The sequence below is a fragment of the Ixodes scapularis genome, unplaced genomic scaffold (assembly GCF_016920785.2).
Source record: "Ixodes scapularis isolate PalLabHiFi unplaced genomic scaffold, ASM1692078v2 PGA_scaffold7__128_contigs__length_106722199, whole genome shotgun sequence".
In the NCBI taxonomy this organism is placed as follows: domain Eukaryota; kingdom Metazoa; phylum Arthropoda; class Arachnida; order Ixodida; family Ixodidae; genus Ixodes; species Ixodes scapularis.
Window position 1 is genome coordinate 21,886,841 of NW_024609882.1, and position 14,990 is coordinate 21,901,830.

General features: G+C 47.2%; 1 protein-coding gene across 1 annotated transcript; it reads left to right on the forward strand.

Moving 5' to 3' along the window:
• The first annotated feature begins 6,869 nt into the window (after positions 1–6,869).
• On the forward strand, positions 6,870–13,480 carry LOC8040438. The gene is made up of 3 exons (XM_029973589.3): positions 6,870–7,866; positions 9,264–9,317; positions 11,944–13,480. The coding sequence occupies exons 1-3, from the start codon at positions 7,500–7,502 to the stop codon at positions 12,306–12,308; spliced, it is 786 nt and encodes a 261-aa protein (XP_029829449.1). The 5' UTR covers positions 6,870–7,499; the 3' UTR covers positions 12,309–13,480.
• Positions 13,481–14,990: the final 1,510 nt, after the last annotated feature.

Sequence of the window (14,990 nt, forward strand, 5' to 3'; positions counted from 1 at the left end):
ATGTGTCTGTGACTTTATTTTAAAAGAAATACAAAGAATGTCAAACTCTGTTTTTCTTTTGACTTGCTACCGTGTGTTGTGCTAGTTTCTCTTAGACGCTTGAAGGAAACTCAGAGAGCATGTTGAAGTGGTTATTTTTTTTTTTAGAAAATGTGAGCTACAATAAAGTTTCTATTAAAAAGCTTGACATTAGCTGATATCTCTAATGTGTATATATTTCCTGGACTTCGAAAAATTAGAACATAACATTTTATTTCATTTAGTATTGCTGAAGATTTGAATATCTCGTAATGGAAGTAATGGTAATTAGTTGGTACAAAGTTGCTCGCCTGCTCCAGCTAGGCGAGGATATTTGTAGTCATTCGAAATGAATTCGACAATAACAATAACGTCGATACAAAAAAACTTGGCAAGACAAATTAGCAAAAGGAACAGTTGAATAGGAAAACGAACTGTAAATTTTTTAAAGGAAGTTTCTAGAGTGTTAATTTTTCACCAATTCCCACTGAGGAGCAAAATCGGCTAGGTAGACCTGCCATGATAACAGGTAGGTTAAGTTAGTGGCGTACGCCGAAAGCACTCTACGGCATGGATATCACACCTTAATATACTATCAATTAACTCCCTTCCCCGTGCTCCATGTTACTTAGATTTAATTTCTGGCAAATCTTACGGAGTAGTGGTCGGAATTTCACGACATCCACGCTTCTGAAGACGTTCCTTCGAAAAGTTTATCCTGGAATAACATTTGAACTAGTTTCAAACTTCCCAGCTCCAACTGTGTGTGTGTGTGTGTTTTTTTTTTTTTTTTAATTTTACTTTATTAATTTTTTCCCGTAGTCTTGTGTAAAAACTGTAAAATCTTGCTATTTTACAGTTTTCCTTGAAATTCTGTTTGTTTTTAATTCGTACGTTTCGACGATTCACAATTTCTGCAAATCACAAATCTATTGCCAATTAAACGCAGAGCCGTTGCTGTTGTTGCTCTTGGCTTTGTGCAACCTTTAGAAATGCCAATATCAGCGTTCTACAGACGTGGCACGGCTCGAAGCAACACTCGGAATCATGGCCGCGAAACATATATTCCCGCACCCCCCGGGTCCCCCGTCCCCCGGACCCGAACAAAGAAGGCGAACACGTCATCGCCCGTGCACACGCATACATCCCCAGCCCCCGACTTTGACATTCGAGATAGGGAGAGAGAGCCAGACGGACCGTGGCTTCCCCAGGGCTCGGGGCCCCCATCGCCCGCCCCGCACCTTCCCCGGCCCCCCGGCCGGGGCTGCGTGTCGGAACCGGCCTCGTTGCCCGGCCGGGCACTGGTTCCCACGACGAAGAGGGCACCGTCTGCCCCAAACAGCCACCCCTCCCTTCTTCCAGCCCTCCCCACCCCACGCGCAGCCCATGTGCAACACACACAAACGCATTCCCTTTTGAAAAAAAGCAGCGACCCGGGTCTCTCGCCTACCCGCGGCCGGGGCTGCACTCCGTTTCAACCACACGATGGACCGCGTCCGGAACGCTACGAGCCGGCGGAAACCAATCGTTTGCGTCGCGCAAGTTCGTATGCTTCCCACAGGGGTTGTAATGATGTCAAAACACTAAGCTCTTATTGGCTGATTGAGAAAAAAAAATAGTTGGTAGACCTTAGCGCATCTAGCATTGACGTCTACTAGACTATCCTTTCAATCAAAGCCAATGAGAGCCTGCGGCGAAGTTCTTACGTCACAGCAATTGCTCGGCAAGAAGCAGACGAACTTGCGCCTCGAGATGTTTCGAGACAGTCTGCAAACGCTGTCTGAGGCGTTATGGCGGTCCTGCCACGTTAGTTTTCATATGTGACGTCACTGCCAGAGTTCGCCTCGCTATGACGTCACGAGTTGTGGTCTTGACTACTTATCACACCGTCAATCGCTCACAACGTCAAGTTCGATGGCGTGTGTAAAAAGCACGGAGGAAACTCGGAGAAGCCGTCTTCGCACCGTGGACGTTGACAGTCTGGCTTATACACTCTTGTTTCCGTCGATGAATGGAGAATTTTAGTTAGGGTAACCATATTCCCCAGGTAGAAAATTGTACACTCTGGTTTAAGGGGGAGGGGAAAGGGAAGGGGGGGGGGGGGGGACGATTCAAACGTGAAATTGTGTTACCATGAGATAGATTGTTCCGGAGTCGGACAAGCGACTTTCGTCGTCACATTTACACACTGTTTTATTGTTTTAAAACGGGACTCTCCTGCCGAAAACGGGACGTCTGGTCACCCTAATTATAATCTTTTTTTAATAGGTCACAGTCAGTGTTTGGCCAATCGTGGGAAGCCAACCCCATGGCAACGCATTGGCCAATTGTCGAGTGGCCGCGTAGCGTCCGCAGCAGTCCATTGTGAGCGTGTAGGAGAGTGAAGAGCCACCCCCCCCCCCCCTTCCCCCCAATTCGACGGCTCCCGGTCTTCTAAGCCGCGGCTCGTTTCGTGATGGTGTGAGTCACCCGCGCTTGGGGCTCGGGTCGGGTCGCCCGAGGTCCCCCTGCGGTGTGGTCAGTCAGCGGGCGGCGCGGGCATCGGGAGTCGGGAAGGGGATTCGCGGAGTGCGACAGTCGACGAGGTGCTCGGCTCCGAAGAAATCTCTTCCTTTGCACGCGCAACTCTTGTTATATATACTCACTGGCAGTTTAAGAAACTCGGGGCTTGGCCCGGGCATCTCTTTATCGCCATGCGGCCAATCAGATAGCCGCATTGGCCGGTAAGAAAACCGAGGGACCAATCACGAAGCAAGACGAGTGGACACGATACAGGCCACGCTCGGCGTTTCTTGGGCTGTCGGTTGCTCTATAGACCATTCCGATAATTGACTTCTGCGCGCTTCCGTCTTTGTCTACTGGGGTGTCCAAGGCGTTCTAAGCATGCGCAGGAAGGCTCTCTTCTGCGAAATATTGCCGCGCGCGCGTGGCGGACTTGGTAACGGACACGGCTGCCACGCCGAGGAGCGCGGGGTTCGAACTCCAAATATGGTCCGGTCCTTGCTCTCGTCGATCTTTCCTATTCTGGGGAGGCCATGCTCTCAGCTGTCATCGTCTGTTCTTCTGGTTCAGAACGTACCGCGTGAGGACAGTTGTCCTTCCGTCGCCAACGCAAGATGCATTGCACCTTTGCAGGCACCAATTCGCCTCATTGAACATTTATTTTAAGCTCTACATACGTCTAACATCTGTTTACATCTGTGACAATATCAGACACCACACATGCGTCGATAGACCAGTAACTGAACATTTTAGAGCGCAGCTCTTAAGCGCTTGTTTCCGCCTTGAGCGGCGTCGCCGTCAACGTGACCGCGCGTTGAATTATGGGACGCTTCCCATAATGACGTCACGAGAGTCACTAGAATCACGAGTGACGTGACTCGTAACCGCGCGTTGCATTATGGGACGTTTCTCATAATGACGTCACGAGGGTCACTAGTGTGACGAGTGACGTCACAAAGGTCACTCATGAAAGTCAAGACGTTCACCTGACCTTCAGGAATCACGTGACGAGGGTCACTAGATTCTTGAGTGACGTCACGAGGAAGGAGGGACGGAGGAGGAGTAGGGGTAGAGAATGGAAGGAGGAGGGGAAGGTGGAGGATGAGGCGCATACCCTCCTCTCCCTACCCTCCCCTCCTCCTCCTCAAGAGCTGCGCTCTAAATCGGCGCTACAGGGAGCTGTAAACGTCTTTCATTTTTTTATTAGCTGAGTCATAGGCGTCGGGAAAGTGCAAAGCAGGGGAGTCTTTGATTTTTCGTTGACCCCGAGCTCAACCAGGGGCATAAGTAGACTATTTGCAGACGACGGAGGTTCTAGAAGCCAGTTTCAGATACGTTTTACTTTTATTTTATCGTTAATCGAGTATGAATTAGTCGGCTACAGTTCAGATCGAATGACCAGCATCCCCATTTGTTTATAACACATTGAAGAAGGCCGGATACGTTAGACCTTTAGCCTGGCGGATTAGATGCAGTTTCAGGCGGAGTCCTACCTGCAAGCCACGCCGCAGCGCGACTGCTCGATTAAGGCCGCCAGTAAACATATTTCTCGTATACTGAGTAACGGTTAAGAGTTGAGTTCTCGTATACGTCGCGAAATTTTATTTATTCAAAGAATAAGCTCATTCAACAGAAAAAGGTATGTTTAGTGCACTGGTTCGTCGTTATCAAAAAGATTCCCACCCCCCTCCCCAAACGCATGCAGAATTCATTTCAGAAATCAAATTTATAACAAAAACGCGTTTTTTTTCTCATTTTTTAGAAGATTTGCGCTATTGCTCAAGCAAGTCCAAAAGGTACTGTCGACTGTTACGTATTGGATTAGGACGTATTAAATTGAATCATCATCAGCATCATAACATCATAACATCAACGTTCTGTGTTGTCCAGTTTCCTACTTCCTCCTCATCTCGAGGAATGTTTCTGGATATTGAGAACACCCTCGCCCAAATATCTGCAGTGATCATCTAAACTTGGTTGATATTATGAAATGTAATATTCTCTCAATACGTTGCCAGTTTTTTTTTTTTTTTTATCTTGTGTGTATGAAATGGGAAAAGGGCGCAATTATCTCATATGTATCGTTTTTCATTGTAATATCATTTGGTAGATGAAGTATCGAAATAAATATAATCAAACTAGCTTCCTTGCATAATTTTCATGTCTCATTTATTGAATTGTGATATCATACTGTAGTAAACGCACCACAAATTGTTATCAGCTGGTTTGTAGCTTCCGTGACACCGCACTGTGTATATACCTTCTTATATACACAGTGCGGTATATACCTGGCCTGAACCCGGCCCGCGGGACGGACTGGCCTGAACCCGGTCCGTCCCGCGGGCCGGGTTCAGGCCAGGTAGCACACATTTTCTCGAAGTTGTGCCGGCCTCGGGCTGGAACAAAACAAAAATTTCGGGCCGTGGCTGGGCAGTCGTGTGCCGCGAATCCTAAATAGTTGAAGAAAAAATTGGGCTCATTGATCTTTTAGGTTCAATGAAAGCTAACAAGCGAAATCCAAAATCACAACAACACCGTTAGAAAAAAAAGAAAGAAAAGACGTTTTGCATTTGGAAAGTTTTCACGTGGATAAAAGGAAACGTATGGATTCCACCAGCATAGTGGGAAAGTGCGGTGAAGAAAACGAGGGTGCTCCAGTCGCAGGGTACAACATTAAAGTCTTTTTCCTCCACTTTTCGAAAAAAAAAAAGGGAACGTGAGCTTGATTTTGTATTTTGTGCAGGGAGCCTTACTATGCCGTCAAAGATATGCTAACTAAAGATAATTTTATGCTTATACAACCTTTTGAAGATGCACTAGCATGATTGTGATTGTTCCTTCACAAAACCTGTAGATAGGAAAGGTCTCTGTGAAACGAATTGAACAACGAAAAATCCGAAATATCTCCAAGAAATGCACAAATAAAATATTGGCCACTTTTTTTTTTTCAAATTCACTTATGAACTGCGTATTTCGCCCATATTCTCAAAAATACATCGTCTAAATCAGGATAGTTATCGTTTCAAAACAAAAATGAAGAAAAAAGAAAGCTCGGTTCAAGTTTAAAAGAAATTGAAATCAAATATGCTCGCTTTATGCTGAAACAGTTTTTACGTTAAAGCCCGCAAACGTTTTCGGGTTCATCTATTTAATCTCTCAAGCTCGGGCCGGGCTCAGGCTATTATTAAAAAAAAAAAAAAAAAGATATATATACATTTTCGGGCTGGGGCCGGCATCAAACTTCCGTCTAAAAATTCTGCCGGGCCCCGGCAGTGTCTCTTCCGGGCCGAGCCTTGAAATTAAAGATTCTGTCGGGCTCGGGCCGGGCCCGGGCCTTGCCTCTGCCGGGCCGGGTCGGGCCGGGCCTAGAAATTCCGGCCCGTGCAGTGCTGTACTCAAGAGACTCCTTCACCTCCTCTCCTTCCTTTTCTCCACTAGATGAAAAAAAGAACAAAGTTTAGGTTAATAGACCGATCTCACCAGCCAGTTTGACTACGCCACCGCTGCCGCAATGCATCGAGGGAACTTCAGTCTTTCTGCGCGTGCAACAACCTCGCTGGAGCTCTGCGCGTGCAGGGCACGAAAGTCCCGTGCATTGCCGATTGCCCCCTGTGAACTAAAGTAATGGATGCCTCGCGCATGCGTCGAACGCTTGCGTTCGACGCATGCGCGAGAGTTCATTTGGTACGTTCTATTGCCTTAACCACAGAGTAATGCCTTAGCACTTAGCACCCAAGCCATAAAGTGGTGTCTCGCTAATTGTGTCCACAAAAATAGAGCACGTTAATGTAAACATGCTCGGGCTACAAGCAACGAGATCGAGAGGGGTCTCTCCTTTCTACCACCCTGGGCTAGAGCCAGAGGAAGGCAAGGGAGAGGGGGGGTTGAGGGGCGAAGCTGTCGCGCATCATGACGACCCGCTGCTGGCCAATCTCACTTCCCAAAGCAGGGCCAAAGTCCACAACAGAGGAAAAGACCCCCTCCGAGCACTCCCCGAGTCCCGGCCTGATTCACCACCCCCCCAAAAAGGGGGAAGGAAGTCCGGGGAGGGGGCGAAAAGAAGAGAAGGGGGCCCCGTCCCCGACCGCCGCGCTGCCCGCCGCCCCGCGAACCCAACCAAAAAGAGGGGGGGCGAACCCCCCCTCATCCGCCCAAGCCTCGGCCCCATCCATTGCTGCGGCCCTCTTCTCGCGATCCCCGTCGGGCGTCGTCCGTTGGAAGTGGGGGACGTTCCGCCAATGAACGCGAACCACCCAGGCTTCCCCCCCAATCCCCCCCCCCCCCTTTTCGGGCACGTCGTTTTGAAAACCGGGGCCTGCTGCCCTCGACTGGCTCTCCCAGCTGCCGCCCTGTCGGGGTCTCCTACTCGTGGCCAGATTGCCAGGAACGGTCGCCGCACCGACAACACGCGGTTTTTGGCAGCGACTCGTTGGATTTCATCGCTGGACCTGCGTGTTTTTATCGGTCTTAGGCTAGTGCTAGTCACTCCACCACTAGTTCGTCGCGCCCTCCTTTATTTTGTGTTTGTTTAACGTGCAAGAAGTGTGACCGAGGGTGACGTTTGCTGCTCGGCGACGGGACCCGGAATGACTGTGCGATTCTTCGTGTTTTCCAACTATCTGGGACTGGTTATCTGCGCCCGTCAGCGTAGCTGATTGCAAGGACACAACTGGATTATCAGCGCTGAGCAACCACAGTGGGGTTTCCTTTTTGCGGCGCAGAGAGACGCCGTTTTTTTCCGCTACCAGTCACGCTGCATTTTGCCTTCAAGCCTCGTCGCCACCGATTCTTCTTGCGTATTGAAGATAGTAGTCGGTTCCCTGGTGCGGTGATACATACAGTGAATGTTCCCAACTGACGACAATTACGTCCTTTAAAAGAGGCAAAGCGTTCTTCCTTCTGCCCGGGGAGGGCAGCATATTACCCTCGTGACTGGATACACTGCCCTCACTACGTCTCCGACGTCGGGAAGAACTGCCATGGACAACGCCATCAGGGCGAGCATCTGGACTCGGCAAGAGACGAACCTCCTGCTTGACCTGTGGGAGCAGGAGACGCGGCGACAGAACCTGGACGGCACCGCCCGCAACTACAAGGTCCACCAGAGAATCTCCCAGGTCCTGGTGACAAAGGGCTACTGTCGGTCACCCATGCAAGTCCGCGAGCGACTCAAGCGCCTCCGCCGCGAGTTCCGCGAGTCTCGGAGGTGCGAGTACTACGACCGCGTGGCGGCCATCATGGCGAGCAAGGCCGAGAGCAACGGTGACGTCATGACGCATGACGGCGCCGATATGGGCGCCAACGGAACGATCCCCGAAGGTCGGTTGACAATCGACGATGACATGGGTGAGTGGGCGATCGTTTCCTTTTGCCTTTCTTTTGCAGCGTGGGCGTTGTTAAAGGTAGCGGAAGGCGCGAAGTCGGGTAATGGAGCTGTCGAGATCCGTGCTTGTCTTGTGCGTGACGTCGGTTAGGCAATAAAGGTGACTTGGAGTACCTTCTTGGAATTACGACCACGACGACCCTGTTGGATAGGGTAGATCGAAGTTTGAGAACTTGAAACGAACGAAAATGATGCGGGCTTCCGTGTGCTAATAGCGGTTGCCTGACAATCTGACATCAGAATTGCGAAATTTCAAGGAACGTGTTTTACTCTGCCCGAATTGGTCATGTTATGTCTTAATGGTGGGGCGTAACGGGCAATGAGAACATCAGAAACATTGTAGGCTGTATTCGTGAGGCTGAAACTGTCTATGCCTCTGAAAGAAGGGCACGAAAGCGACAGATCTTTTCTTTGGCAAATTGACGCAAGTAAAAATGCGAAAACTTCAGAAAAAAAAAAGAAAGTTCGCTTTTGCCGATTGTTTAAATATCAAAAACGTCGCATAATAAGCACCTGTAGATAAAATTGAAAAAAAAGAAGAGAACCTTCTGTGCCAGGTTAATAACCGATTCAACATTTTTTCTACCAATTGATTTATCAAGGTCACACTGACATTGCAAAAAGAGCAGAATTTTATGTATTTTCGTTACAGTTCTATAAACCGTGACCCTTCAATTAGACTAAACACAAGAAATAATTAAAATTTGAGACAAGGAAGCAAAAGAGGAGACATACAGTCGGTTCGCCAAGAGACAACAATTAAACCAGAGACAATGTACACAATACATAACACATCTCTACCGACAGAGAAAGGATTTGAAAGGCCAAGCGTTCGCCATAATGGTTGTGAGACTAATAAAAAGAAAATGTGAATTTTTAGTATAGTAGGAAAGTAAGACATATGGGCAGCGGCGTCTCTAATTTACACGCTTCGCAACTCCCAGACAAAGCAAGTGAAACCTTGCGCCCAATTTCTCAACATCACAAACAAAACAAACAAAAAATGGTGAAGGTCACGTGAAAATTTTGTTCGAATGAAGGGTGTCTGACCGAAGTGCCTCATATGAGCGTAATCTTCAGCGCTCGCGAACGCATCGCTTTTATTTATTTTAGTTATTTAGAACAAAACTGCGCGTCCGTAATAAAAGCGGTGAACTGGCGTAAGTTTAGAAGTAAACAAGCTGAAGTTTTAGATTGGTTAATATGTGTACAGTACAATAGCGCTGTATTTTGATTGTTCGTGTTTATTCTGAAATGTCGTTACGTCGTCTCATATCGTAAAGTGACGTGATTCAATCTTAATTCGGGAAAATATTACACTACAGCTGAGCGTGACGTGGTCTTTCATTCCCCCTTTCAGGCGACAGTCTAAAAGGCGAAGATTTTTCACAGACAAATTCTGAAAACGAAACGGGTAAGTTTTTTTATCTTTTTTTTTAATCTTGAAATAGTATACACCGACCGTTCTTCCTACCGCTGCATAAAAGTATTCAGCCAGTGTTCATTGTCATACCGTTTTATTTTGGTGGGACTGCTACAGGAGCCTCCGATCTTGTTGGGCTAGTAATGCATTCTAAAACTTCAATGCTGTCTCCAGCAGGTCGGCCACAACCCCCACGCTTTGTGAAAGCCCAGCAGACCCTTTACAAAAATACACTTTATCTTGCGCCGCAGTGCCAATTGTCCAAGGTCGCCGCATTTTAGCCATGCGCTCTTGGCACGAAATTGTAAATGAGATGTGCTGTGGGGCGCTTGTCTGTGGGATTGAATCCAGTCGCACACAGCCGGCTTGAAGTGACAACTAAAACGCGCTGCTTGGAGATTTTTTTTTTTTTTTTTAATTTTATCTTGAGGTGAACTATTACAGATGTACGGCAGCTCGATCGGAGAGGGGATCGAGGGGTCGTGACAGGTGTACACTATAGTAGCAGTGGTAAAACACTTTTATTACGCCAGAAAAAAAAAAAAAAAAAGAAAAAAAGCAGTGCGCGCCAGTCTCTACGAGGCCTGGACGTCTTGCAGGACGCACTCGCACACAAACACACACGCACAGACATATATATGTAAGTTAAGCTGACGAAGAACATCCCTCAAAAGTCGCACGTATCTTTACAATTAAATAAACTTCAAGTTCGTCTGTTCCTGGGTTGTTTCTACTTTCAATTCAATTCAACTTTATTGACTCCAGTTTGGAGAACTGGAGTCAATAAAGTTGACTTTATATCATATATATACATATATTGCAACGATGGAATGTTACAGTGATAATGGGTTTATTATTTACGGTCGCTTGAAGATGGCCGTGGGAAGATCAGCCCGCTTTTTGTTCCAAACCTCTTCTTCCTCCGTTAAAGACCGACGTACACTTCGCACTTTCCACTTCTGCCCTCCTCCTCCTTTCCTATATCCTCTCCACTTCTTACCTTGCCCCAACTTGACCCTTCTTACAGCTTAGGAGAGTGGGAGCGTTAAGAGGATAATCTCCTTTGCAAAAAAAACGAGGTTGTACAACGGCCTTCAAGGATCTGCCATCGCTCGCAGACCCGCAAATGTTATCTTCATCACAATATATAGCGGGTGTTTAAGCGAAGACTGACAAAAATTACTACAATTAGCGTACTCGAGGTAAAAAGATAATTTTCTCTGGACCGCATTGTTCGTGGTAGCGGACGTCAGAAAATGCGCAGTATAGTTACTAATTAGTTTGCAAGCTAATTAAAAATTACTAATTACCTTTGTAAGTAGTGAAAATAGACATATGGTTCCAATTAAAAAACTTGCTGAGCGTCATCGAAAACCACTAAATCAGTCATTTTCCGAAAGACCCCAAGCGCGTGACAAGCGTAATAGTGCACTAAAGTTACCACTCGTGGAGCAGGTACAAGGCTAGCGGTTGCGATAAAGCGCACGCGCGATTTTTCCGTCTCTGATCAGAGACCAATCCTTGTACCTCCATGAGTTGTAACTTCAGCGCACTACAACACTTCCAACGTGCTCAGTCTTTCTGAAAATTACTGATTAGTTGTTTTCGATGACGCTCACCAAGTTTCTAATTGGAACCATATCTATGTTTTCACTAACATAAATGGTTATTTAGTATTTTAATTAATTAGCGAACTAATTAGTATCGCGCATTTTCTGACGTCCACTACGGCGAGTGATGCGGTCCCCAGAAAATTATCTTTTTACCTCAAATACACTAATCTTTTAATATTTTGTCAGGCTTCAATGAAACGCCCGATATACTAAATATATAGAACAACACAGGGGTAATGTCAGATGTGTACCTCCAGGTCCGTCACAAATTAAGAAGTCCCAGTTAAGCACTTGTTATGAGTTGTGAATGCGAAAGCAAGCCACCTGCGACCTATAGTGCTTCCGCCTCGCGTTGTCGAAGGGCCTCTTCCTCTTGCCGCCTGAAACGCTTTGTATCGCGATCCGCTTGCGCCTCGAAAGGCCTTGTTCTGTCTCCTAGCGCGTTGCGTCGCTGCTCGTTCCGCCCGCCATGTATTCGGAGACTTGACAACGATAGTGGATTTCGCTGCCTGCCTCCTCGCTCGTTGTGCTGCGGTATTCCACTCCCTTAGTTCGTTTGCGGCGTACTTGCGTGGACGGGCAGGTTTCGCTACTGGCGAGGTTGCTGCTGCCGACAATGTAGATGCTTTAGGCGCCGCCATGTTCGTCGGCGTCGAAAGGAGTAGAAGCGACCGAGCGCGCGCCACCGTGTTCCTTTTACCGGCGCGCTGCCGGCGCGGTCCCGCAGCGCCATGGGGTGGCGTTCCTTGAAACTATGACGCGAGCCAGCCAATGGGATCCTGTCCATCAAATCGCTGCTACAGGCGACAGGCTTCGCTCCATATGGGACAGGGGAATTTAGGTACCGCTTGGCGCGCGGCTTCAAAAGCTGACAACGCCGGTTCGCTCCATGATCAGTTAATTCTTTCTCTAGGTAAAGAAAGCCACCACCCGATTGCAAGGGTTCGGCCCTATTCCTCATCCCATCCATTGGAGAATAAGAAAAGTGTTTGTTCTCAATGCAGACTATCCCGAGGAGAGACACAGCACGAACGGCGTGTCTCGCGAGGAAGAGTCCGTCCTCCTGCAGCGCAGGACAGTCCAGCTACTCTCGGCGCTAGTCGAGGGCCAGCGCAGGACTCAGAAGTCCACGGTGTGCTTCCAGCGCCAGATGCTGCAGAACATGCACGTCATGGCCACGTCCATGCAGACGGTGGCGGGCGCCCTGGCGAGGGCCTGCCTGTACATGCCACCGCCCGAGAGGGGACCAGATGGCGGCTGCAGTCCTTCGTACGCGGCCAGTCTTCTAGAACATGATGACCTTACGGAATCCCGCGACGGCGACAGCCCTCAACCTCGAAGTTACGTTAAGGACGAGCCCTCCGACTAGATGCTGACGCATCTGTGTTTCACTGATACGGGTCCAAATGGTCTTGTCAAAAAGTATTCTGAGGACTGTTCGTGTAAGGACGTATTATAGAGGATTGCTCGCGTGGACGTATTACCATAACGTACACCATTAATGGTGCGTTTTACCATAAGACACACCGTTAATAAGGCGTTTAGTAGATCGTTCCGATCACTCTGATAGCATCACCCGATACTTTGAAGGTGCCTTTGCGCGTGCATTGTATCGTTATCGAATGTACCGGAACGATCTACTAAATCCCTAACATCCCTACCTGAAAAAAAAAAAAAAGAAACTATGTCAAGGCATACTTTTTTTTATCCAAGTTGTGGATATGAGTTCCCTCTTGCAAGACTTGATCATGAGTGAACTCGTGCTCGGCGTAATTGGATCATGAGTCTTGCAAAATGTAGTGTAAGGCAGCTCATGTTCACAACTTGGATAAAAAAAACATGCCTTATCATTTTTTTTATATCTATTGGGAGCACACGTTGAAGTTTGCGCAATGCACATTCGCCTTACCTTAAATAGTACAAATCTTACAACAACGAACATGAATGCCTGCTTGACTTCAAAAGTGTGCAGTGTGCATCTTTTCAAAAGTTTGGATGATGCATCATTCAATGTGGTGCCCCTCAACAAGTTGTTTCGCAAGTTTGTACTGCATTTTACTTTCGATTTCGTTCGGACCTCTAAAACGAATAGGGACATTAAACCAAAAATTTCCTCCTATATTATAATGTTGAGAAATGTGTATTAAAAAGTTTCCAGTATAATTATGAAGATACTATGATTCACGTGATTAGGAGTTATACCACAAATATCGTGACCGACAAACTCTGCCCCAAATAAAACCCCAATCAATCAGCCTCGTGAAGATGCCGCCACAGCGAACCCGTATTTGTGGCGATTGGTTCGGAGGTCATTTTGCTGATGCCTAATAGCATCGTCAGCGTAACGTACATCCTTGTCATTGTGCCTCGGCTTAATCTTCCTTGGTTCATTCCACGGTATTGTCCTCAATACGCATACAGGAATACAGATGGTTGATTCTATAGAATGTATATCAGAATCCACTTACGATCAGACGTTTCCCGATAAGAGTTGGCTGGAATTACAAATGAAATGATCAATAAAAGAATCATTCATTTCCACTGGAATCTCTTTATTGTACCTTTGGTACGGTCTCACCGGGATTTGGTCTGTGCCGTCGGGGCGGTGGATAAGACCCGAGTACAATGATTGAAGGTTACGCGTATGTACAATATGCCTTCAGTAACAACTCAACAATGGTTCTGCACGAACTCCAAAAGAGCCGCGCTTTTTGTTCAACGACGGTGGATGTTTCTGTACACTTTGACTACGAAAACTATATACAACTCGGCAACACTGGTCGTTCTCATGGCTGCTGGAAAAAAAGCACTTATTTTGTCCCAAGGTGGCTTCATAGATTTCCCACATAGTGTGCTGTAAAATCTGCATGCTAGGTGCAAATTATTATTAATATTATTATTATTTGCGGAACAGGTTGCTACACCTACGCAAACCAAAATGTATACGTGATTACATACAGTAATCTTTCGCACTGTTCACCGATGACTCGGAAAACGATGGGTCCTCGTAACCATTTCGCTCTCGTGATTCACTCGTGCGATCTTCGAAAACATCCAGCCATGCCAATCGGAAGCGCCTTGTATCTCTTCCTTTTGTTCGTAATGTTTGTCTTGTGTTGATGAGTGCCAAGTATTGCACTAAAGCCGCATTCGCACTACTCATACGCCGCACCAGAGACACGAAGTTTCTCTTCAGTCACAATGACAGTTATTTGCATACACACCTCAAGCATGGTCGAAGGCTTCATACACACGTGTGCTTCGAAATTGTCTTCAGACAACTTTGGTATGACCGATGTGACAGGGTCGTCGTACAAGGAAGAAACGGGCCTAAGTCGGGGTCTGCAGACCGTCGTTTGTACGACGTATTAGCAGTGTAACTCCGGCTTAAGAAAACTTCAAATGCTCCGATCATTTGCCCATGTCCTGGTTCTTCGCAACAGTTAGTGCACCGTTTGAATACCGGAGGTGCCAGCGAGCGAGCCGTTCCCATATCTGGTCAATGGGAGGCCCGTATTTTGGTAACCAGTTTTTACACCGCGGCCGCACTTTGGTTGAGTATAACGCGAGCGCCCTCCTCTCCGGTAAACAAAGCGTGAGTTCCTTAATGTGTGTACTTTTATTTACTGCTATAGTGTGAGATTTATACGCACAATGTATCTATTGAGAAAAAGAAAGACACGAGTTTACTCGAATGAAATCTGTGACCTCTGAAATCTCGGCGTAACCAAATAGAGCTGGTTGAAGTATGCAGTAGTAGTGCCTATGGAAGATGAGAATGCATCACGCAAACTAATGCCCGATTCAGACAATTGTGTTGCTTGCGTTCAGAATGACGGAAAGAGCAAATTTAAAGTCCCCGGGACAACTGTTTGCAGTATATGCAACGTGACAAGCAATGCGAAAATTCACTTTCTCAAGTAATCAGAAGTCAGGCTTGTCCCGGTCGTTACTCGTTTTAGTTGCTCTGGACGTAACAGAAGCTGATGTCTGAACCAACCTTTAGTGTTCGAACTTCTGTCACTATCGGGCACGTCACCTACTGGTCTGG